General features: G+C 38.8%; 1 protein-coding gene across 1 annotated transcript in view; it reads left to right on the forward strand.

Annotated features, from left to right (window-relative positions):
• Nucleotides 1-8,343: 8,343 nt before the first annotated feature.
• The window catches only part of HSPA12A (heat shock protein family A (Hsp70) member 12A), a 92,493-nt gene continuing 75,890 nt past the window's right edge, over nucleotides 8,344-24,946 (forward strand). Inside the window, exons 1-2 of the mRNA XM_027812169.2 lie at nucleotides 8,344-8,407; nucleotides 13,456-13,574. Of these exons, the coding sequence (XP_027667970.1) occupies nucleotides 13,472-13,574 (103 nt within the window). The 5' untranslated portion in view covers nucleotides 8,344-8,407; nucleotides 13,456-13,471. The remainder of the gene's footprint in view (nucleotides 8,408-13,455; nucleotides 13,575-24,946) is intronic.

A 24,946-nucleotide genomic window follows, 5' to 3' on the forward strand; every position in this document is an offset into this window, starting at 1 on the left:
TGGACTTTAGAAGTCACTGCTTAGTTTAACTGGATACTTATACTACAATTCATTTAGACTATCAGGGAGCAAGCCCTACCGCATATAGCTCCATATAATATAACGTAACTGTGGAATTAGCTCTAAAATAGTAGTTCAGTTTGTGAAATATTCAGTGTGTAAACAGGTTGTGCATCTGGTTCTCTGCTTAATGTAGTTATGCTAGTGCAAGCCTTGTTCAATTATATTGCAGGATTGGAGCCTGGATCTCTCCAGATATCAGTCACACTGATTTGAGTGCTTTTAATCTGGTGATATTACATTAAACAACCATCCTGTATTTGCCTGTGTTGAAGTTCTTTACCAAAGAATAAAGAATTTCCCTACAGTGATTTCTCAGCAACTCAGTATATGAAAAGCTTGTAGTGATCCAGTTGCTGATCCAGCTTTCCATCCTTTTTGCAAAACTCTTAAAAAGCTTGAAAAGCTCTTTATTCTTTATGGAATTTATGGTAAAAACCCCTGATGTTTCTGACTTTGTGATGATGTATTATTGGTGACAGTGCATATGTAGTATAGAAAAAATATGATTTGGAAAAATATGAAGGATGAGGTTTTGTGCGGTTCTTCTAATTTTGCTCTGAGTAAATTTTTAGAAGTGTAGATTTTTTCCTGCTTATTTGTATTGTCATTCAAATAAATGGAGATCTTGATTTCATATAGAATCCTTAGAGCCTACGTACTTTAGTGATAAAAAGCATAATGTCTTTGGGTGCACTCTTGATTGTTCGTTGGTGTGTAACATCACGTTTGTTAGAAGTGACAGCGTGTGTTTCACATGAAGAAATGAATTAGATACTGTCCCAAACTGTTTCCATTATTTTAATTGTACCTAGAAACAGAGTCTGATATTTACATGACCTTTTATGGTTTAGTGTTCTTCTCTCAGCTATCACTTCATAAAGCTACAGAGCAGAGCTACCCAGGACATTGTCTTGTTTGAGGATTTGGCAAGTCACTGTCGCTAGCAGGTGACTAAATCAGAATGGCATTAGACTCAGCGCTATTCAGCAACTCCACCCACTTCGTCAAGCCATTCCAGGCTTTCCCTCAGCATCTTCTGTATGCAGACAATATTTTAAGATCAAAGAGAAATTGCATTTGTTTGGTTTCTAAGAAATGGAGTAAGAAGCAGGGAAAATGCAAAACAGGTGATTATATAGCATTTTCTTCCAAAGCTGAAGTAAATGACATACAAATCCAAAGTAAATGAGAGAAATGCTTCCTTACATTAATTGCTGGGAGCATGATTATCTTGTTTAGTTGCTTAAAAAAGCAATGAAAATACAAAATGCTGAAAATGGTGCTTATAAAGCAAGATCATCCAAGAGAGCTGGCCACTGCAAACTTGCTGTATATACAGAGATACATCCGTACACAGGAGCTGCTTCTTTTTTGCCTCCTTGTTCTTGAACTTCACTAAGAGCTTTCAATTGCTCTGACATTTTCAGCCAAGGATGTAATAGTTGTTGCTGAGCAGTATTCTACAGGCAATTATCTTATCTGATCGTTGGAGCAATCCCCACTAGAAAGGAACCAATACGATCAAGTTAAATCATTGCAGAAAGAAAGAAAAAAAAAAAGGCAAAAGAGGGAGGAACAAATAAAGGGAAAAGGGGCTCATCTCATTTATGGGTGCCTGTGCTGCAGGGTTCAGAACAGCGGCCGATGAAGTTAGCCTGTAAAACAAAGCTGTGGAGTTGCCTCCTGTAGCTGTGGCAGGTCTGAATCCCCTCTTCCAGAGCCTGTTGTGGCCATAGTACAAGGCACCTGCAGAAAATGTGCCGAAACTAGGCATGGAGCATGAGCTTTTCAATAATCTGTCACCTCTCTCCCTTCACCCACCCCTCTAGTTCCTAGCAGGAGAGGAGAAGCCATAATAAAGAACTAGACTGGAAAATAGTCATGAGGTGGGAAAAGGGGTCAGAGATAGACACCTTACTGTTACCAGCTTTCCGAGCTTTTTATGGTTCAACTTTTTTGGCGATTCCTAAAGAGCATTTATTCATTTTACTAACACTGCTTTTAAGCTTATGACCTTTAAAAAACCTGCATCATTGGATGGGCATGTGACCATGTGAATATTGTTGGCAAATACATATTTTTTAATATTTATGTCTTCTTATTTCTGCTCTAGAAAGAAATATATGGATTTTGGTTTTGTTAATTCACTGGTAAACTATGATTTGAATAGCACCAAAATTAGCTGCTCGCTTGCTCTCAGAGATGAGTCAGAAGATCAAGCCAGGCTTCCCACATGGATTTCTAGACTTGGTATTGTACTTTAAAAATCTATATTTAGAAGTCCATATTGCTTTACTGTTTCTAAAGTGTCTTAGAATGCTAGATGTCTTTGAAAAGAGAATGAAAGTACTTGTTTTGTGTACATATACACCCACCCAAAGACAGTAAGGACATATGTGACATAATCCATAGATCCCAAAGCATTTACAAAGGAGAAGGTTTTACCCATCCTGTGAACAGATAGTCCTTGTGTGTGTGAGCATATTCATGTGTACCATGTATGTCTGTAACATTCTTTTTGTTTTCTCTGCATGTACAAATCTTGTCATTGTGTATGAATGTTATTATTAATGCAGAGGTCCTGGAGTTCTGATCAGGCCTTTTTGTACTAGGCATAGCACAAACACAAGACAGAAGTTTCCTAAAGAGAAACTGAACAGCTTAACGGTGGTTGCATCTGTACTGTGGGGTAGAGGTATGTCCTGGTGTAGCCTTATTCTGGGTTTTTGGATACAACCTTTGCTGCATCTCAGTCACAGAATGGGAGATTTTTGAGGCATCTGATGTAGTCTGAGGAGATGGTCTTTTGGGTTTCCATCAGGTGATGTATAGAAATGCAGTGCTTCTCCATTTGTACTGAGGTCAGAGATGAAGGGGAAGGTTGGCTTTTTTTAAACAAACTGAACAAACAGGAGTAAGGTGCACAGCCAAGGGTATTTTTTTTCTCCTGATATGGCATTTATGTGGCTTGGAAACAGTTAGGGACCAGAACCTCTGGATATGCCAATATTTGAGAAAATTAAAATACTGTTATTTTGGTTTCTAATATGTGGATCTGAGACTTCCATTGGCTGCAGAGCAAGTCTAATAACTTAGGCTTTGAACCAACACCTTCAGCACCTTCATCCCAAGTACCTTATGTGGAAGATCTCTTTTAATCTCTTATCTTTGTACTTTACTTTAGAAGGTATAAGTGAGAGTCCATGCAGCTACAATGTAATGGAACCATTTCCTAAGAAATGAAAAAATCTTTTCTTTGGTGGAACAAAAGTGTTGCTGGCAACATATGGCTGTTATAGATTGGGGAAGCAAATTCCAAAACCTAAGATAATATATACAGTCTTTATATGGCCTAAGGAAACAGCCCCAGTGCTAAGTTTTGTAGGAGGAAGAGGGAGCTAATGGGTTCAAAAGAAATAAAAGGAGCATGGATCAGGGCATGTACATGGGAAGCAGACATAAAATATCTGGGGACCCTTCCAAGTCCTGTTCAAAGGAACTTAATAAAGTTCTTTAACAAAAAAGTATGTTTGCAATTATTTCATTTTCTTGTGTCTCTTATCTCCAAAGATAAGATTTGTTCCAGTATTGATAAATTACAGAAACTCTTTAGTTAAAGAACCTGCAGAAAAAATTGAGAACTAATAAACTATCTCAAGGCTGTACATTCTTCTGTATGAATAAATAACTTTTCACACATAAGTTGCTGCCAGTGAAGTCTGAACTAAGGTGGGCTGTTAATATGTGAGTGTGGGTTTTTTTTATAATCTTCTGTCAAAGGCAATGTGCAATGATTAAAAAAAATTACAGGGAAAGAAAAGGACAGTGTACTCATAGACATTCATCCTTTTACATTGCTGTAGCTTTTGATAGCTCCGGCAAAGGGTTGCGGTCTTACTGGATTAGGTACCAATTCTTGGATGTAACAGAAAAGAACAAAAATACAATGAATACACTTAGAACAATCAGGTGAATATGTGATTGTGTATCTGTTCCAGTGTGGGTTATGCGTACTTTCCCTTTCAGATGTCCCCTTAGGCATGTTGCAGGTAAGATTGCATTTAGTTGTTTGTTCACTCACCAACACACTCCCCAAAAGGCAAGAGTTTGTGTCTGATTGTTTAAGACCTTGCTTCTGCTTTGAACATGTCTAGTTCCCTTGGAAAAACATTCTCTACATCCCCATCCCCCTTTAGAGAAAACAAGTGAACTATTCATGCAAAAAAGTGTGTGTGTGGTTGGGAGAGTGGGGGGGCGTGCAGAGCCACCGACAAACCCTATTGAAATGCATTGGCTGTTCATTTACATTCACACTTTTTTTAATAAAAATGTTAACTAATGATGTTAAATGCTTTGCCAAAGGTCCTGGCGGGTCAGTTGCCGAAGTGCCATTTCTGCCTAATTAGGGCTCTTGTGGCAGCCCAGGGGCCTCCTGATGCAGTGGGTGACAAGCCGGGAGCTGACAGCTTCAATCGGTTCCAACAGGAAGGTTGGGCTGGTCATGTTTTCTAACTCAGCCAGGTGTTAGCTGAATGTGGGGGGGGTCTTGGCCAGACCTGAGCATTTGTTTGATCTTCCTTTCTTTCACTTGCTCTATTTTGAGCTCTTCCCTTTGCCTGTCCCATCTTGTGTCAAGGTCAAGAATGAGCTTGACTAAATCAGCAATTTCATTTATCTCTGGGAGATCATTAGCAGTCCTTCTCCCTTTCCTCCCCAAATAAACCTTAGGCACTGGTGCAGAAACAGCACTGGTTCTAGAAACCAGGCACTGGGCAGTCACAGATATGAAAAGGAGAAAGAGTAAATGCAGATCATTCCATAAATAAAATCTTTTCTACTTCTCAGTTGCAAACCTGTTCCTTATTATTTTTGTATATTAAGTATCTCCATCAAAACACCCTGAATAACCCTCAAAAACATAAAATGCTTCCACAATCACAAAAAAAGCTTAGGATATGTTCAAAATTTTATTTCATCACTACTGTAGTAGCAGTATTTTCTTAAACACAACAAGAAAACCAGAATAAATAAAGTTTTCCTTTGACCTCACCTCTTTCTAAGTAGCACACTGGCCATGTTCATATATGGCCACACGCTTGTGATAGTTTGCCAATTTCAGGTGTCTTGACAGCTGACAACTGTAAAATCAGATCATCAATGTATTGGGAATTGGCTTTATTTAAATGGGTATTTTCATTTGGCTTAGCAATAGCAATTTGACTTCAGCTGAGTTATGCTAGTTTGTGTTAGCTGAGAAAATAGCCCTTAAAACATAAACACAGTGCTAACCTTTGTATAGATAACTCAGAATTTCAAGATGCTTTGCCAAGCAATATCACAAAGCATTAGACTGATCAAGGTTGAAATAATTTACTAGATTTCTTCAGTCTAAGATTAATCTAACTTTCAGAAGATTTTATGTTTTTCAGATCTTGCAACTAGATTTCAGACTCCTCAGTTTAAGCTGATGAATTTAACTGTCCCCTATTTACATAAAAGTCACTATGTGCAGGAATGGCTGTAGCCTTTATGGAAGGAAGCCACTGCTGAAGTAAAAGGTAGCAGTTGGATAATAACAGACAACTGCTTAATAATACTCAATAATATTAAGAACAGGAAACAATAAAGGAAATTCTATCACTTGATAGCTGTAGTCATAATGTAATGATAGGGTGTGTTGTTTTTTTTTAAATAGGAAGACTATAATAGGAAACAGTTGCATCCTTTCTTATTAATGATGTTAAGCTCTTTTAAATTTTTTATTATTATTTGCCCTTATCTCTGATCCAAAAGACAACCCCAAAGACATTCTGCTCTGGAGAAAACAAATATTCTTCTGTTGCATTCAACAAAATTGTATCTTTGAAACAGTAGAAAATTGGAACTGACAGCTGAGACGCTATTAATACTTCATGAGAGCAAGAACAATTGAAGTGTAATTCCATTCCAATATTTTAATTTAATGAAAATTAATTTTCAGTGAGGACAACTAGCAGCAAGACATTCCAAATAGGGAGACCTAAAAGTTGTGTTGCATAGTTTATTACACCAATATTCAAAAGTTATTAATATTGAAATAGGAAAGTAATGGTGGGACATGCATTTCTTTCAGGAGAAAACTTAACTAGAAAAGATAATGAATCACATTAGTCAATATCTTGATTGATCTACTTTCTGGCTCTGTAGTGTACATCTAATTTTCATTACATTGTCATAAAATGAACTTGGCATGCAGAAAAGTTACTGGCTAGGTGGCAAGCCCACAGGGTTATTTCCAGATGGGATGTTTTTTTCTTTTGATGGGATTTTTTTTTTAAAGTAGCTTTCCTTGTTTTATGAATGTAGAGCTGTTTCATTGATACTTGGAGTCAAAGAGTGTGCAACAGAATGCTTGCTGTTTCTGTGTTCCTAATTTCCTGCAGTCTAAAGGAATTTTAGTCTTTTAGTTGACTGCTTTTGGAAAGCTGGTGACAATGACAGTACACATACTTTTTGTCAGATAGGTCCAATGGGAGCATTATGATTATGCAAATGTGCACTGGTAATACAAAAAATACCAATTACCGATTTGATAATACCAAATCAGAATTTTCTGTATTCTGTCTTCATATGTAGTTTGACTTGGTGTCTACTGTCATAAAATACACAGACCCTCAGCAGGTTTCAGAAATGCACGTATGTCTGAGAGTAGTTAATTGGTTTCTGTTGCATGCTGAAAAATTTTATTTGCTGTTCTTGTTATAGCCTACTAATCAGTTACTGAAAAAAAAGTACATATCAAACATAAATTTTTAACATCTTAAAGCGCAGTTCCTGGAAAGGTGAAGCTGTGATGAGAAATTATTCCAATTATGAGAACAGTTGTAAAAAGCAGAACACCATAAAAGTAATGCTGTTTTTTTTTTTTTTAAAGACAGTTACTGAAAACTGTCTTTGTCTCCCTGTTTTATTATATCCACATATTCCAGCACATCAGATAGCCTAAAATGTATAATTAATGAATCTTAAGATGGGTGTGGGGAGGACAAGGCTGCTTTTTACAGGCAAATTTCCTCTGCTCTGTACTATTCTGGGAATATGCCCAGAAACTCATGCTGCTGTAGCTTACTCCAAACTACGTAGGTTTATATTAACCTGCAGCATATGTCAATCTGAGCATCCTGCCTCAAAGTTAATCTTCATGAAGTAGACAAACTGTTGAACAGAGAATCAGGTTTTGCTCTGGATTCCCTCTCCATTTGTAAGATTCAGAATTTTTCTTCGCCAGTTTACTCCTTGAGCATAAAATGTGTGCCCAAGCTGAATATTTCTGTTGCAAAAGTTTAGTTGCTTCCTTTCCTTGTGACTAGCTAGTTCATTTATTTATCATTCTGAGAAGTTCTTTCATTATTTCCTATAGATTGTTGCAATTTTTCAATTTTTTATTTTCTTTTCCCTGGAGGAAAAATAAACCCTTTTATTGAAGTGTTTTGTACAGGAATCTGCAAGAAAGTTATGGTTTATTTACTCGGTCTGTTCAACAACAGGAAGAAAAGACATGTACAGATAGGAAGAATTCTGCTCTTCTGCAGAAATCTGCAGTGCTCAGAGCAATTGCTCTCACTCCCACAAGGTAGCTCTGAATGTTGCTCAAAACTGGTACTTTTTTTAGATTATATCTGTCTGTTAGGAGTAGTCATGGCCTTGGAGTTACAGTGTGTGTTAGCAGTCCTTCCTGCTTTCACCAGCTTGCACATTAGAGGACGGTAGTGCCAGTCACCTCCTTAATAGAGTCTTTTTAATTCTTTGCAGTTTAGGGCAGGAACAAACTGTGAGGCCTGATCAATGACCCATGAATCCAGTGAAGATTCACCCACTGACCTGCAGTTAGCAATGATTCAAGGTTTTAATGATTCAATATTTTTCCACTCTTTTCATGTTTTCAATCTTTTATTTCTATCTTCGTATCAGATCAGTAGAATCCATCTGTTAAAGCTAAATACAGTGACATGAGGTCTGAAAAGGTCAGGAGCAGAACAGATTTCTTTCCTCCAGATGGAAGCTTTAAAACAACAAGGAATAATTACATATAAATGCAACAATGCTCAGGTAACTGATCGGATTTTATCTTCCTGATCCTTGCATGATGCGAATAGAAGATCGACCTGTCCCTGAACTCTCTTGGCAGCTTCACGGAATGACTTAAATGAGATCGGCTAAAACGATTATACTAGATGGGTTTTAATGATTAGTCAAACCAATTTATCAGCTTGTTTCTCATTGGTACTTTCATTCCACCATGATACACAGGCTGACTTTACAGACTGGCTCCATCTTGTTGACAAAACAGTTTAAAATTTTGGAGGTAAGCTTTTGAGTTTAATTGATAAATTGCTTCATAAAGTACCTGTGCATGTGACATGCATGTTGTGATGTATTAGCAGTAGGCAGTCACCAAGTTAAACTGCTGGAATTCTTCTTGACTTCTTAAGAAAGATTTTTTGGCAAGTTAGGTTAAAATGTTAGAACACTAACACTGAAACAGGCTGAAGTCTTCCAAGTTCACAAAAACATCCATTGTAGTAAAGACAGAGTTAAACAGGGAAAATCTGTAATAATATCAGTCTAAATATTCCCACCCTGATCTTGAGTATCTGGAAAGCTGAGAATTAAAAACCCGGAGTGCTTCATTGTGTTCATCTAAACTTTAGGGGGTCTGTTGAGGAAAGAGGATATTCCAGCTGAACATAATAGAGCAAATTCCAGAATGATTAGAGACTGTGATGTCTAATTAATTAGCTTTTGTGGTAGTTAATTAAGTGGTCAAGAGTAGTATATGAGGCAATAAAGTCTGCTTGTAGCATTTAGCAGATCCAGAGGCTATTTGTAGGGTACTAATAGTGATGTAATTCTATTGTACTGCGAAACTTGCATAGAAATACATTCATTAATATGGTTTAAGATCTGGAACATTTTTAAACATGAGAATAACAGTTAAGCCCATGGAAAAAATCTTGTAGTGAATACTTGGGCAAAATTACTATCTATAGACCCATGTTCTAAATTATTCTCATAGATATCCATCCCTGGAATTTTAAATTCTACTTTCTATCTGTAAAATGAGCCAAAGGCAGAAAAACCTTTTGCCTCTTAAGGAATAAAGATGGGAATTTTCTGCTATTTTTAGTAGCTTTCATGTTTTATATATTAAAAAACCATCCAAAACAACAACAACAAAAAAACCCCAACCCCCACCTGACCAGGCTTATCTCTAAGATTGCTTCTTACATTTCTGAATTTAAAATTCTGGGGTTTTTTAGTGATTCCCTGATGTTTAAAGCTGTAAAGGCAATAAGACTTGTGAATATAAACAAACAGTATTTCCAAGACTCTTGTAAGATTTCTTGAGATATCACTGTAAAATCCTCAACATAAGTTTTAAATCTCTTGCATGTGTTCAGTAAGCTGAAAACACTGAATATTGCTGATCACAGTTTAGATGTCACTGTTGACTATTCACTGTTGATTAGCTATCTTTCAGGTTTTGTTTTTGTGGCATGATAGCATGAAGACTGCATAACTTTCTGCGAGTGTGATCTTATTTGACAGCAGGATTGGGTACAGGTAAACAGTCCTGGCATCTAAGTTCAGTCTCCTTATGAATAAATGGAAAGAGGGAGATTCTGATTTAGGTGTTCATCCTTGATCTTCCTGAGGACAGCCAGGTCAGATACCTAAGGCCCCCTCCTCTCTCCAGAAGGGTTGCGTGCATGTAGATTTTGCACTCAGATTGCACCAGTGTTTAGTGTCTTCTTGTCTGAACCTGTATGAAGTGTGCTGCCATCATGTTGCTAGGACCCAGTCATGATGGGCTGAGTACACACACTTTGCCAGCCCACATATGATGCTATAATGCTAGCTTGCTTAATAGGGTTGCACATCAGATGGCACACTTGGGTCCTGCGGGGACAGAAGGAAGAGGTCTACAGGGAGAAGAACCAGCAAGAAATGAAGTGGGTGGAAAGAGCAAATCAGGTGTCCATCACCCTACAATGACTTGTATGGAATGGGTAAGTGCTAACAGGTGATATGAGTCCTGTACCTTTTCCATACAAACACTTTTCCAAATACGTGTGGTTTTTCTGTTCCTCTATCCAATACAGAAACTGCACAATGTTCCCTTTTCACTTATCTTTTTATCGAGATCTTCTGCGGTTCGTGGTAATACATTTCTTTTCTTTCTTCTTTTTCTATTATTCACAGTTAAAGACTTGTACTGTATCTCCAAACCTTTCTGATAGATTCCATAGAGAAGAAAATGATTCAGGGGAAAAATCTCTGAATGCATTTTTTGAAAAATACTAGGACTAACGCTACCTGAAAACTCCCTGCAGGTTTAATGAGAGTGCCTGTTAAATTTTCTGGGTATAGAAGAATAATTTGCTAAACAAAATCCCTGCAATCGTACCTTGGTTGCCTATCTTTTTTTTTTTTCTTTTAAACTTCAGAATAAATGAAAAATTGATCTGTATGGTCACTGAAACATTAAATTGTCTTATCTGTCACTTGTTAAACATCGGCTTCTTAAAAGGGAAAACAACAATCACAATCAGCCGTTTCTCAGTGCTTAGAAGAAAATAGAAGCTATAAATGGACAGATGAATTATGTGCTTCCAGTGGTTTTTAAGGGAAGCATTTACTGAGGGAGAAAATTGTTTTAATCTTATAACAACTAAGGAGCGTAGAGTTTGTAAAAACATGGAACACCTACACATAAACTTAATTTTTGTTGCATAGGAATATACACAAAGTAGCTTTCAACAAAAATGGTTGGGGAAACAAGCTCTTTCATTGTTTGGTATGCTATTTTATATCTTTAACAAATCTCTGTGAAGCACTCAGGGAAACCTAAACACAGAGGGTTAGTTGAGTGTTCAGCCTTTACAGTATAAAAAAAAAACCACTATAGGAGTGAATCTTCTTTTAAAATGGAAATAAGTATAAATTTTGGTCATGTGGTGTGTATTTTTTCTTGTCTTGAAAGAGTTGAGGAATAGAATAGGAGGAAGCTAGAATCAAACCCAAACAAAGAGCAGCCTCCGCTTTCTTGTTTTTCATTTCCCTGCCCTGTGTCTATATCTACATTTTGCTAAGGATCCACTGAAGCAAAATACAGAGTTGCAAACCTGCCAGTAGGAGGCACGGATATCCTCTTTCTTTAATTAATCCTCGCCATTAGAGCACCCTCTCCCTCCCTTTTTTTTTTTTTCTCTCTTGTCCAGCTGTTTTACATTCAATAGCAGAATGAAACCAAATAAATTTTGTGGAGGCAAAAAATCAGAAAGCTTTCAAGAATGAAAATTTTCATTCTCTTTTGGAGTAACTAAGTAAAGTATTGGCCATCCAAAATGACATAGATTATCAGTTTAAAAAGACAGAAATGTAATATCTGAATTCTTTTATATGATGGGAAGGTAATAACAATAATAATCTGATCCTTAAAATTAAGCTGTTTTTTGACTGCAAATCTAGAAGCTAGGAAAGGCTAAATATTTACTCCTTTTATTATCATTGTATTGTACTGCCTGGTGTAATAATGAGATTTTCTTATGGCTGCCCTCTGTGCTGGTGTGGGAGAACTGCTTAACCTACTAGAAATACTGGAGGGAGAGGGGAGGAAGAGGAAAGAAAATTGTTGAGGACTGGGAAGTAAGGGTGTTCCTTTGTTTTTAGTTCCATTGTGTGCAGAGCAGGGGACACACAGGCAACCTGATATATAAAGCATTGATTTTTTTCTGCACAAGGTGGCTTATCTGCCAAGCATTTCCCCTTCTAAGTGGAAGCGTGTAGATACATTACTTAAAGGTTGACTGGAAATGTAGATCCCATTCCTTCTTCCCGTGATGTTAAAGTAGATGTGTAAGATTGTGTATTGGTAGAGCTGTGAGCAAAACCCAAGAAAGGAGAAGTGAACTGGTGGGGATGTTTATAGAAGGGGAGTTATGTTCTGGAGAACTTGTTAAGGTTAGGTTTCCTAAGCTTTTAATGCATGCAGGGTACAACATTATGTACAGTCAAATGGCGAGCTAGTTCCCACCTTGTTTTGGTGAAGCCACGTTGTGGGAGGTAGATACAGCCTAAAACTCCACTAGTAAAATCACTTTGAAGACTGAATTCAGTTCCTTTAGGGTTAGTGAATTAACTGTAGCAAAAGCTGCTTGTAGCTGGCAGTAGCATGTGTAAAAGTATTTGCATTGTTCCAAAGGCAGTGGGTGAAATGTGGTAAATTAAATCAAGGGGTTACGGGAACAGGAAGGCTCAGGTTCTCGAGTGGAAGCTGGCAATTTGGAAGAGGGATTCAAATCTTGTGTGGAATTTTGCAGCTGTTTTTACTTATGAATGCCTGGGTTCATGTGACCATAGGAAAAAAGAAAGGGTGAATAATATATGCAGGGGATAATTTTTATTTCACTTTGGTCAGAAATAGCAGTCAACAACAGCAGCTGAAAATGCTGTAAGTAGAGAAGAAAATACTTAGAGAAAGCAGATAAGTGTTATGTTCTGCAGAACAGTGTTGCTGATAGGACTGCTGTAGAAGGTTAAGCATGGGGTTAATTCATGATTTCTCTGAATACTCATACAGTTTTCTCACACACTGGAGGTGGGGTGGTGTTATTGATACACCTATCTGTCTTTGAAACATACTCTGAAATTTTGAAGTATTTGACTCTTTTCATTTATATGTCTTTTCTATGACACATTGCCACTGCTTACTATCTTGTGTGATGGATAGAAAACCTTACACATCCCATTTAAAAGGTTTTAAAATGAATTAGTACTTTAGCTTTAAACAGAATGTCTGCTTGGATTTTATGCAGTGTTGTATACAAAATAATATTATTACTTTAATTGTATTTGATTGCTTGGGATAGGGTGGACTGTATATTTTTTCATATGTTTTTTGTCTTTGCACCTTTAGATGTAATGATATAAAAAAAATGGACAAAGATTTTCTATCATAGCAGATGTTTAGGGTTCAGTACATAAAGAATAAATGCAATGGCACATTACTTATAGGGAGCCAAGCAATGTAATAGGAATGACCCATCTTTAAGATCAGAAGTCCTTCTTGCATGTAAGGACTGTGGTTTTCATGTGTAGTGAAAGATTTAATTTCTTAAAGAACAGATGTCTGTGTTCCAACAAGTATGATACTCTAAACAAATTGTGGTTGTCAACAGAGATTCTGCCAAAGGGAGTTCCTCTGTCCAATAAAGCATAAGATCCTAACTATTGTAAAGGCACAGCCTACCTTGTCTTTTCCTCAGCATTGTTTTACTGGATTTTTTTTTAGTTATGTTTGTGAGGAAAATTGTTAAAATGTGCTAATTTATTATGCCTCTGTTTATGCAGTGCTGTTCCTGATTTTATGGGACTCCCACAGAGGATCATATGCATCGGTGGAAGCCTGCTGTGTCCATTAGTGTGGAATAAGCGGTACACAGGACCATATGGAAGCTCTCTGCATAGAGGTATTTCTCAGTTCTTGGTCTTCCTTGGCATAGTTCTGAAGGTGATGAAAAATCAGGCCAGATAAAGAAATGTTAGGAATAACCAAAGTTGTTAACATGCCTGTCAGTGATAAGCAGTGAGAAGGCTGATGATAAGGGAGGGAATTAAACATGTGGAAGAATCTAGAAAATCACAGTTTATAAATAACTGCAGTCTTGAGGCTTTTAATGCTCTTCTCTACTGAGAGCAGCTAAAATTTTTACAGTGCTTTTTTTTTGGGTGGATGACATTTAAAACCTCAGCAAAGAAATCCTCACCTTTTTCATTTTAAGTAACTGCATACAAACATGTATTTATAAAATTTAATTTTTGATTGTTACAAAGAGAGACTTGTAAGTAGGCCTAATCAGTTCACAGGTGTTACCTTCACCATAAGTACTTCCTTACTGCCTTTATGCTTTGTAAATCAAGGAGAAAAAAAAAAAAAAAAGAATTCTTAGACTTCTTAAATAAAACAAAGATGTGTTGTTTCTACATCTTCAGGTCAGGAGCTGACCAATGATAGCATAAGGGAAAAGGCAGGGTCAGCAAAGAGTTCCTTGAGGAAATATCAGCCAGGTCTCAGAGTTCTTACTGTATTTCTTTCTCTTGCAAAAATTGCGTGAGAAAGCTAAGCCTATAAATACAGACCTCTTAAGTCTCTAGTCTTCAGACATGTGAAATTCCACGTGCCGGAGCACATTTCCATGCAAGGTTAGGTGATAAGCATATGCCCAGTCATTAAAGAGCTGAATCATGCAGCACATAGTCTTACGAGGGGAGCATGCCTTCTAGCAGGGCTCCTGTTCACACTGGGTCCTGCTAAACAGCACATTCCCATTCCCCAGCTGCAATGGCAGTACCATGACCTTTCTTTTGCTCCTTGACCCACACATCAGACGCAGCTGGTCAGATAATCACAGAGCAGACTGACCACCTGCGTCTGATGTGTGGGATCCAAAAAGGGGAGAGCAGCCATGGTACTGCCATATAAAAATGTGCAATGCTGGCAGTGACAGAGTGTGATACAAAAGAATGAGTCAGTGCATGAGACTTGACAGGTCTGCTTTATAGCACAGCTGGGGATTCACCAGATCCCACAGCACAGGGAGTGGGAAGGGAAGTGCTCTGTGCACTGCCAATTCCCCCTCTTTGCAGAACAATCCTTAGAAGTCTGTTTCTGCGTGCATAACTTACCAGCCTACCTAATGAGATTTGCACTGCAAATGTCACAGCTAAATTTGTATTACAGATAGTGTGGAAAGCACTTTAGCCTAAGAAAACATGATTTTTAGCCTCTTCCCCATTTATTTCATAGAGAGCTCTTGTTAAGCATTCAGGTTTTGAGGCAATGTTATCAAAGCTACATGTTTTGACAGGTTCTCTCCTGTGTGTGTATATGGAAAGGTTCTTCATGCACCTCCTAAGTTGAAAGATATAATTTGAACAGAGAAAATTATGGTTCATAAAGTGCTCTTGTTAGGTGACATGACTATGCTTAGTCCACTGCAGGACAGCCTACACAGAGAAATGCATATTTCCATACAAATTACAGTATACTGCAGCCAAGAGATCAATTAGAATGTCTGCGACCAAGAACTCTCAAGTGTCTCCATTCAGTCTGCCATTCAAATGAGATGAGAAATGCATTCAATTGGTGTAAAGAATTTGAACTCTTTCAGGGAATGTGTAGAGATTGCCAGAAAGTGGCATTCCCTGCAGGGTGGGACTTGCAGATTCTGTGAGATACAGCAGGGAATTTTAAGGGTTCTGTAACCTAACATTTTGTCTCCCGTTGAGAGAAAAATTGCAGAACCTGCTGAATATTATGGAAAGAATGAGGATTTTTCATTGGTCAGATATAACTGACTATGCTGGCTCTATCGTGTGTTACATTGGTCAACTTGGTCATCTTAAATCTATGCTGTATTTTGTTTGAAAGGAACTCAAAGCACTTTGCAGGCTACATTGCAGATAGAGCACCAGCATCTCTGGTATTGAAAGCAGGTCTTCTGGAATGAAAGGTTGAAGGAATCAGGAGTGAAACACTGTAACTCTTCAACCATGTATAGTAACAGTGCACAGATCAAGACAGGAAATTCAGGTTTAAAAGACCTTGAAAATGTAGAAGTGTATATTTTCAGGGCAGCAGAGTGTACCCTTCTGATAACTGCCTCAAGATATTGACTAGAAGTTGTCAAAAACTGTGTTTAGCAATTCAAAGTGCCTACCTTTCATCAAGATGATCTAAGATCCCTCCCTTTGACTAGAGCTGTAAAGTTCAATTCTTACTCAAGTCAATGAAAAAGCTCCCATTGACTTCAGCAATACAGCAGCAGAATGCAGAAGACATGAAAGCTATCCCAGCTTTCACTCAATAGAAATCCTTACCAAATGAAGTAATTGAAATGTAACGGAATTTAAATATCTCTAATAGTTATTTCTGTGTAATAGTTATATGGCAGTCAATAAAATTATAAATAATTTATAATTAAAATAGTGTGATACTCATATACATTATAATTTTCTTTTAATATACCATTCCTATAGTACTTTTTAATTTTCATCATTGATTTGAAATAGTTTTGCTCCATTTTAAGCAAACATGCTCCTCCCAGAAGTTAGTGAAGCATTCTTTTCATGGCTAGCTTTTCCCCTTTGAAAAATATTCTTTGAATGTAGGAGAAATGTTAAATGTAACAGAACGGTTTCTTGTAATAAAGTTCTGATTAAAAGATAACTTCTATTCAGAAGCAGAATTTCTTTCATCCATGATTTATTAAGGGTTTCCCCAGGCACAGGATCAGTAAAGTAAGTCTCATAAATTGTTGAGAAGGGGCAGAGTTTGCAGACATTTCCTTTGGAACTCAGAGATCTAAATTCTCTTATAAGCTTTTTATGTTGGTTGCTGTCCCAAAAGTTTCACAATATTTTAGGATGCCTCTTCTTGCTCATTTTGGTATCTGTTTGCAAAGGAGCTATTTTTAATGATGGCATGACCGATGGATGATGGAGTGTCTGATTTTGAACAATCTTTTTCACAAGGGATATGGGAGCTCTTTCCCAGTAGGAGCTGGCTCAGGTTCATTATTAAATATGGGTTTGCAGTGGGTTTGGCCTAAAATTCTCGGAAGCAATTGGTGTTTCGCAGCTCAGAAAATTGACTAGGGTCAAGATCGCCACCTTTCACTCCAGATCTTTCATGCTGCAAAAACCTCCTGAAAATCTTAGAAGAACAGCGGGTTTATTTTCTTGGAGAAGTCAGGGGAAGAGCAAGTGAAAGGCTGCACAGTCAGGCTGGTGTGTTGGGAGGCAGAGCACAGGAGGAGTCTGGGGCAGGCCAGCAGGGCCCTGGGGCAGGCTGCGGGGCCCTGGGGCAGGCTGCGGGGCCCTGGGGCAGGCCGGCAGGGCCCTGGGGCAGGCCGGCAGGGCCCTGGGGCAGGCCGGCAGGGCCCTGGGGCAGGCCGGCAAGGCCCTGGGGCAGGCCGGCGGGGCCCTGGGGCAGGCTGCGGGGCCCTGGGGCGGGTGGGTGGCCGTGTCCCAGGCCTAAGGCAGGTATGTAGCGAATCCTCCGATTCCCCCAGGAGGTGGTGGAGGCAGGGGTCCTAGCTCAGTGTTAGACCTGCACGCCGCGGCGCGGTGCCCTGTTTCACTGCCATCCCCTGCCCGCGGCGGTGGCGGCTCGGGGGCCGCAGGCGGGTCCCGTGCGCAGCCATCGGACGCCCTCCTCTGGCTCGCTGCGTCCGGCCGCACCTTCATGCGGAAAGAGAAACGTCTAAACAAGGGAGAGGGGAAGGGTGAGGGTCTTTGAACGACTTTTTATAAATTGTATTTTGTGGAACGTAATATATAGCCATGTAATAAAGCGTAGGGCACGAACAGCCTGTGGGATATTCCAGTGTATCTGTCCTCCTAGTATGACAGTAAAAAAACCAGGAAACTGAATATATAAAGATAATGTAAATTTATATGTTTGTATATATAAATTTATGCCTATAAATGAGTTTTACAAGTTTATATGTAGGTGTATATATATATATAAGTGCCAGGAAGAGAGCAGATTTGATTTTTTGTATTAAAATTAGATCAGGAAAGTATTTAGTGCTACATTCCAGGACATAATGTAGTTTCACTAATGATTAAGTCAGGAAGACCTTTTTTCATGAACTTGTGATAACAAATACCTGGTATGACTTTTATTACAAATAAGCAAGTTTCTTATTTGAAAGTAACAACTGAGTGTCCCTTAGAGATGCTGCTGTTATCTTTGTGAACAAAAACAACGCCAGCCTTTTAAAGCAAGCTGTTGCTTGTTCACTGGGTAGTAACAGCTATGAATCTGTGCTTGTGGCAGCCTACCATGTCAGGGTCAAATTCTTAAAAAGTACCACAGCAGTGTGATGCAGAACACCAGCAGTATTCCTCAGGGCTGAGTTCTAGGGCCAGTTCTGTTCAATGTATTTATCAGCAATCTGCATGCAGAAGTGGAATGCACCATTAACCAGTCTGATGATGATACCAAACCAGGAGGTCCTCTTGACTCTCTTGAGGGATAAGACGCCTTGCAGAGTGATCTAGATAGATGGGAGCATTGGGCAATGATTAATGGGATGAAATTTAACAAGTCCAAATGCTGGATTCTGCACCTAGGACAAAATAAGGCCAGGGACAAGTATAAGTTGGGAGATGAGTGGCTGGAGAGCAGCACTGCAGAAAGGGATCTGTGGGTGCTGGTTCACAGCAGTCTCAATACGAGTCAGCAGTGTGCCCTGGCAGCCAGGGGGGCAAACCACATCTTGGGGTGCATCAAACACAGCCCACCAAAAGAGGTGATCATCCTGCTATATTCCTTGTTGGTGTGGCCTCACCTTGAATGCTCTGTGCAGTTCTGGGCCCCACCATTTAAGAAGGATGTGAATGTTCTTGAATGCGTCCAGAGAAGGGCAATAAAACTGGTGAAAGGGCTGGAAGGAATGTTCCTGTGAGGAGTAGCTAAGGACTTTGAGGTTGTCTAGTTTGGAGAAAAGGAGCCTGAGGGGTGACCTCATTGCTCTCTACAGCTTCCTGAGGAGGGAAGTGGAGACAGACGTGCTGATCTCTTCTCCCTGGTACCCAGTGACAGGACGAGCGGGAATGGTTCAAAGCTGTGCTGGGGGGTGGTTTAGACTGGACATGAGGAAGCATTTCTTTATGGGGAGGGTGGTCAAACACTGGAACAGGCTTCCCAGGGAGGTGGTCAATGCCTCAAGCCTGTCAGCATCTAAGAGGCAATTGGGCAATGCCCTTAACAACATGCTTTTAATTTTTGTCAGTTCTGAATTGGTCAGGCGGTTGGACTAGAGGATCACTGTAGTCCCTTCCAACCGACATAGTCTAGTCTACCCTACCATCCTAGTTAAAAGTGCTACCTACAACTCTTTACTTTCCTGGACAGTATTGACTTCTTAGTACTACGAAGTCAGATGGAATTTTTAAAAGCAGGATTAGCTATTAAGATTCCAGGGAAGAAAAAGAAATAATTACTTCTGCCAACTGCTTATCATTGGATTATCCAGGACCTTGCATGAGTGTTTCAAAGAGAGGAAATGACTGACCCCATGTAAATGCTACGCTCATGGTAATCATAATGCTTTTTTTTTTTTTTTTTTTTTTTTATTCTGTGGTAGAGGTCTCACTGTTCTGTATGTTGGAAGATCAATCAGTAGATGCACTACAAAGTGTTTCCTTTGCATTAATTTCCTCTAAATTTCATATTCTGGAGAGCTCTGGGGAAAGCAACAGAAGTTCATGAGAGGCTTTCAGAGGGTTGGCCCATTGGGATCTGTAGCTGAATGCTTAGGGTTAAGGCAGCAGGTTATTATTAGAAGCTAAAGAACTAAGGGAATGGCTAGAAAGCTGTTTGCTCTTACTCAAGTTATAGAAGCAACTGAACATGAGATCAATACAATTATGTGTATAAACACACATATAAAAAAAATATCATTATTCCAAGAGCTCACCCCTTTTGGATTAATTAAAGAAAATGAAAGGATGGCTGTGGTTTGCATTAGAAACAGTCCACTACTAAACTAAAACAAGCAAAACATTTCAAATAATGTTATTGAACATTTTTTAACTCTTCTAATTTGAAGAGGGAATCACATTATTTGTTTCATTTTTTTTATTTGAAACTTTCAATAAATACCCTGAAAACAAAAAGTTGGTACATTATTAGCATAATAGAAATTAAAGCTATGAAAGGTCTGTGGAAACATCCTAGGAGTATTTGCATCCGTGGGTCTTAATAAACGTTGTCGCTGATATACTGAACCACACGATGGCAGTGTATTGTTGGATAAAGATGAGTCTGCTAAACTACTCTGAAAACCAACTTCGTGTATGATATTTTTACCTAGTGTTACAGAAACTTTTGCCTTTTAGGGTCATTGAATCCTAATTTTAGCACAAGGATTTTCCCAAGGATCTGGTTCAATATATCCAGAAATAAGATTTTTGAAAAAGAGCACAAACTTATTTCCAATAAACCTTAGAACATTAATAACTTGAAGTTATAGCTTCTTGATTCCAGACTCCGTGACCTTGTGAACAGTAGATATCCTTTAGATGCCAGATATAACCCCATGTTTCCACTGCTGCTGAAGCCAATATTAAAACTGTTGAGGTATTTAGTAAGAATTGGATTAGGCTTATAATTAGGGATAGCAAAGAAAAATCACAGTTCTAATGTGTTTTGTAAGAAGCACCAAAGTCTTTGAAAAGTCACTTGGAAAAGTCTGGGTCAATGCGTGTGACTCTCTGAAAAGCTGGACACTGGTTTCCTCAGTGCTGTTGCCTTTCTTGAGATGGATAAAGAGGCAGCAATTAACTCAGTGACAGATAAGAAGAAATGGAGTGTCTCAGTGCTTTGAGCCTGATCTTTCCTCAGTGTCAATTAGTGATAGATAACTGCTAAACTGAGTGTTTCTTGGAAGCCAAATTTTTGTACATGACCTTTTGCCTTGGTCATTAGCTGCCAAGTCAAGCACTGTCTGTATTGGTCCTGGCTGTTCCTATAAAGGAAAAGAAAGGTGGTGGTGGTGAGAATGATACTGCAAGATTGCTCTAGCCCATTAAATCGTTTGTTCTAAAATGTTCCTATCCATAATCCACAGCACAGTTTTAAAACTATTGCAAAACAAAGTAAGCAAAAAGCATGACAGCTTTTTCAGATGGGAGATAGCCCACCCTCTCAGCTCACATCTGTTGAAATTTAACTTTCTTCCAGTGTGTAAGGAAGGAGTGTCGCAGATAGTCAGTTGAGTTCTGGTAGATTAGGGGCCAAACAAATTCCAACATTAGGACTCCTTCCCTTCCCCCTTCTGAGTGGAGAGCTGAGTCTTAGCTGCTACACAGCTAGGTGAGAGGGGCTGTTTCTGAGGAAACCCAACTGGTCGTTTTGGCTGAGATTTTCAAAGGTGGGTAAAATGTTCGAGCTTTATACCCTGTTAGGTTTTGGAGCCTAGCTTTCTTTAGCTGAGAAGAAAAGCTTCTCTTTTCTTTTCAGCTGTGGAAAAATCCCAGCTTTGTGGTTTTACAGATGATTATGTAAACACAGACATTAATTGAAGGACTTGTAAGAGGTGCAGTCAATATTAGCTGTATGTGCAATATCTCATGGTGAACATTGGCTGCTGATTTCCAGCCAGTGGGATATCAGATGTGCACAGCAGAGCAGTTCATATAGTTGGTGAGCTGCTTGGGCCACGTCTTTTCCTGAGAGTACCTTAGATACTCACCCACACTGCAGGCTGGGTCAATAGCTGACAGCAGCAGCCCGCTTCTATTTGCTGTTATTTCCTAAGTGGTACCCCACTACTTCATAAGATGCGTGACAGGCAAGCTCAGGGTCTTCCAGAAAAAATGGTTTCAGGAGCAAGATGCCACAAGCTAAAACAATTTGTGTGTGCCACAGGTAATTCTGGGCTGGAGCCTGAGCAGTATTCAGGAAGCCTAACAGCCAGAAACAGGTTGCACAAAGTGCTCAGGGAGTGTCATCAGTGCCCTGCTGCCATCTGTCCCAAACTCTGCAAATGCAGATACAGAGCAGCTTCAGGCAGGCTCAGCTCCCATGGACAAGTATAGAGCCACACAGGTACAATGAAACCATAAATTCCTAGAAGCTGAACATGGATATAGACATGCTGTGTGATCAGCTACAAACTGCCAGGAGAAAGGTCCCAGCACATGGCATTCTCCTGCCATGTGATAGGGGCAGAAGGTATGCGATCTATTCGCCTGTAAAGACTGGATACTTTAAGCCATCAGAAGAGGTTGTCATGAAGCTCTTCTCTAAGCTCAGAAAGTTACTTCCTGCCTATCTGTTATGTCGCTTGATCCTTACCCATTATTTTAAGACCTTTTCCAAACATATATCAAGCAGAGATTTATCCTTAATATTTAGCAGTACATTTCCTCTGATTTTGCAAACATTGTCATTTGACCTCAATCTTTAGGAGTTATCTGTCAAGAAGTGGTTTTGGTTGGTGGAGTTAAGCGTCAAAAAATTGTAATGTGATTGCATTTGGCAGCCATGAGGCTGGGGCCCCTTCTTTCTAGTAGTAAGAATATTAAACTCCTGCCTTCCCTCATATCACTCCCAAAGGACTTTTTTTCATGTTTCCAGTGTGGCTGATGCCCATAAGGTCATCTTCTCCAAAGGACTCAGTTTCCTGCCTGCACACCACACCAGCTGACCAAATTTTGTAAAAAGATTGATGTTCCAGCTGTAGAACCCTCTGGACATTGTTGGCTATTTTCTCAGCAAAAGCTAGCTTAGGACATGGGATGCGATTAGGAAACTTCCATAAAAATCAAAGTATGATCCTTTTGTGTTCTGAAGAACAGAATTTGATTTAGAACTTTGTAGATAAATAGATTTAGGACTGTATCTAAACAGCTCCTGACTTCTTGATTGCTTTCTCCTTTCCATAAGAATAAATCACAGATTCATGAGAACTGACTTACACTGACACAAAAAAATAGAGAATAGTCTGATAAAATTCTAGAAAAACACACAAAAGCAATACTTCATGAGGTGATTTCCATCCCTCTGCCAATATCATGTAATCCTTTACAGAATATTTTTGGTCTTTTGTCCTAAATTTTATCTGATGTGTTTAGAATCTCAGATTTGCAATTTTAAAATACTTCCTGGTATTTAGTATATACATTCCTTTTAATCCTTCCATCCTGTTAGATTTGTTTTAAAAGTAAAAAAACTATCTCCCACTACTGTGAGTGTGACCCCATATTCCTCAGATTTTTGTCAAAGGTTAAGTACCACTGGTTACACACGTTAGTTAGCCGCTGCTTTCTAAAAGTAATTAAATATATACTGCTCAAGCACCTTAATAATTTTCACACTTCTCTGAATTCCCTTCAATTTCCTATTAGGCTTTATTACAGTCATAAAGTTCAGTAACAAGGATTTTATCATATTTCTCAATTTCCAAGTCATCTTAATGTAGCTCAAGACGTAACATAGTAACAGAAAGAGAACAGCAGGTCCAGCAAGAAATTAAAAGAGCAGCATGATTCTGAATAAGCTGTAAACTTTTTAAAAAAATCAACCAGAAGGGCAGCTAAGAAACCACTAAAGGAGCCATCCAGAGAAAACACTAGTGCTGATGTGTTCATTTCATAGCAGAAAAATAACAGTAAGTTTTCAACAAACTAAATCTATGGGATAGTTAACGAGAAATGCAAAATAAAAATAAAAATTTGTGTCCTGGTTTTGGCTGTGGTAGAGTTGCTTTTCTTTTTAGTAGCTAGTACAGTGCTGTGTTTAAAAGTAAGGATAAAGTAAGGACAAAGTATATTTAACTGTGAATTCCAGCAACGATATTTCAACAGAGATTTTCCAAAAGAAGGTGAGAATTTGGTGCTCATCTGACCCAATGTTTCTGAAAATCTTTTCTATATGAAAAGGCAATGAGGAGCTGTTGATGTAGTTTTAACTGATGTTTACACACATATTTATATATTAGACACAGGGGATCTGCCAGGTCAGTTTAGGAAAGGTCATATTTTTCCCACTGGTGTGCAGCTGGAGACTATTCATTCACCACCATTACTTGAGAACTCTTTTGCTCATTTTCTCTGACCGGTGAGAGTTTGAAGGTGGCAAAAGCAGTGGCATGTTTCTGATGCATTGCTGAGCTGACGCTAGTGTTTTGAGTGGGAAGGTGGATAGTTTCAGTGACATGATGCAGCTGTGTCCTTTTTTTGCTTCCCAAGGTCCTAGAGACTACTGGAGTGTGTAATTAGGACATCAGATTTAGATTATTATCAGAAGCAAGGCAACAATCGAGATTTAGCACAGGAAAAAACATACAAGGTTAAATATAAACTGTAATAAATGTATGTCACAAGGTAGCAATTCTATATTTTGTGGTTAAGTTATATTTCAACCGTATTATGCCTTCTTTGACATGTTTTCTGTCTGTCTTCTTTGATATGTTTGTGCTGCTAATCCTAATTGCAATCTCCTGACACAGTTGCAACACATAGCTCTTGCACATCCTAATGTTGAAAATAAAAAAAAGAAAAAGGAAGAAAAATTATAGTAAAATATATATAATCTAAAATAAGAACTTTAAGCTAGTCAATAAAATCCAGAAATGAAGATGTCAGGGCAGATGCCTGCCTGTGACATTGCTACCCCTGAATCCCCAGCATTTTTGGTTCACGTGCCTGGCTGCTTTTTGTTCACAAAGCTTTCTGCAAGAGTTGTTCAGCTGCTGCAATGGACCTGTTAGTTTGAGTGTGGGAATTCACTGTTACTTGCTTGAGCAAAAAGGCATCTCCTGCCTGCACAAAAGTACTTCCAGAAATACCTAGGATGACATCCTTAAGAAACAAGGATGTTAGTAGTATTAACCTTGATTTTGTTTACACGCCTGAGCGTCCTTTTGTGCTAACTTGTAGTGGCTGCAAAGCATGATTTTGGTGTACATGCTAAGGCGTTGTAGGGCAGATGTTTATTCCAATGGTTTACTAGCCATCTTCTCTTCTGGAATGTGCTGTATCACTGTTCGATATTCTTGCAGCATGTCTTTTCTTCTAGTTTCTTGGCTTAAATAGTGTGTTCAAAATTATTCAGGATTCTTTCTAATTTAAGACGTTTGGTAGATGTTGGAATTAAGGTGCTCTTTCCTGCCTTTGAACACCGTCTGGTGAGTCTAATCAGGCAGAGTTGTGTGTCAACAGAGCTTTGTCCTACAGTTGTATGTTCTCTGTGTGCAATCCCAATCTTAACAGTTTCTTATTATGCGGACAAATGACTTTACATCACTTCTATAATGCACTTTGAACC

Source organism: Falco cherrug, chromosome 9 (genome assembly GCF_023634085.1).
Source record: "Falco cherrug isolate bFalChe1 chromosome 9, bFalChe1.pri, whole genome shotgun sequence".
NCBI classification, from domain to species: domain Eukaryota; kingdom Metazoa; phylum Chordata; class Aves; order Falconiformes; family Falconidae; genus Falco; species Falco cherrug.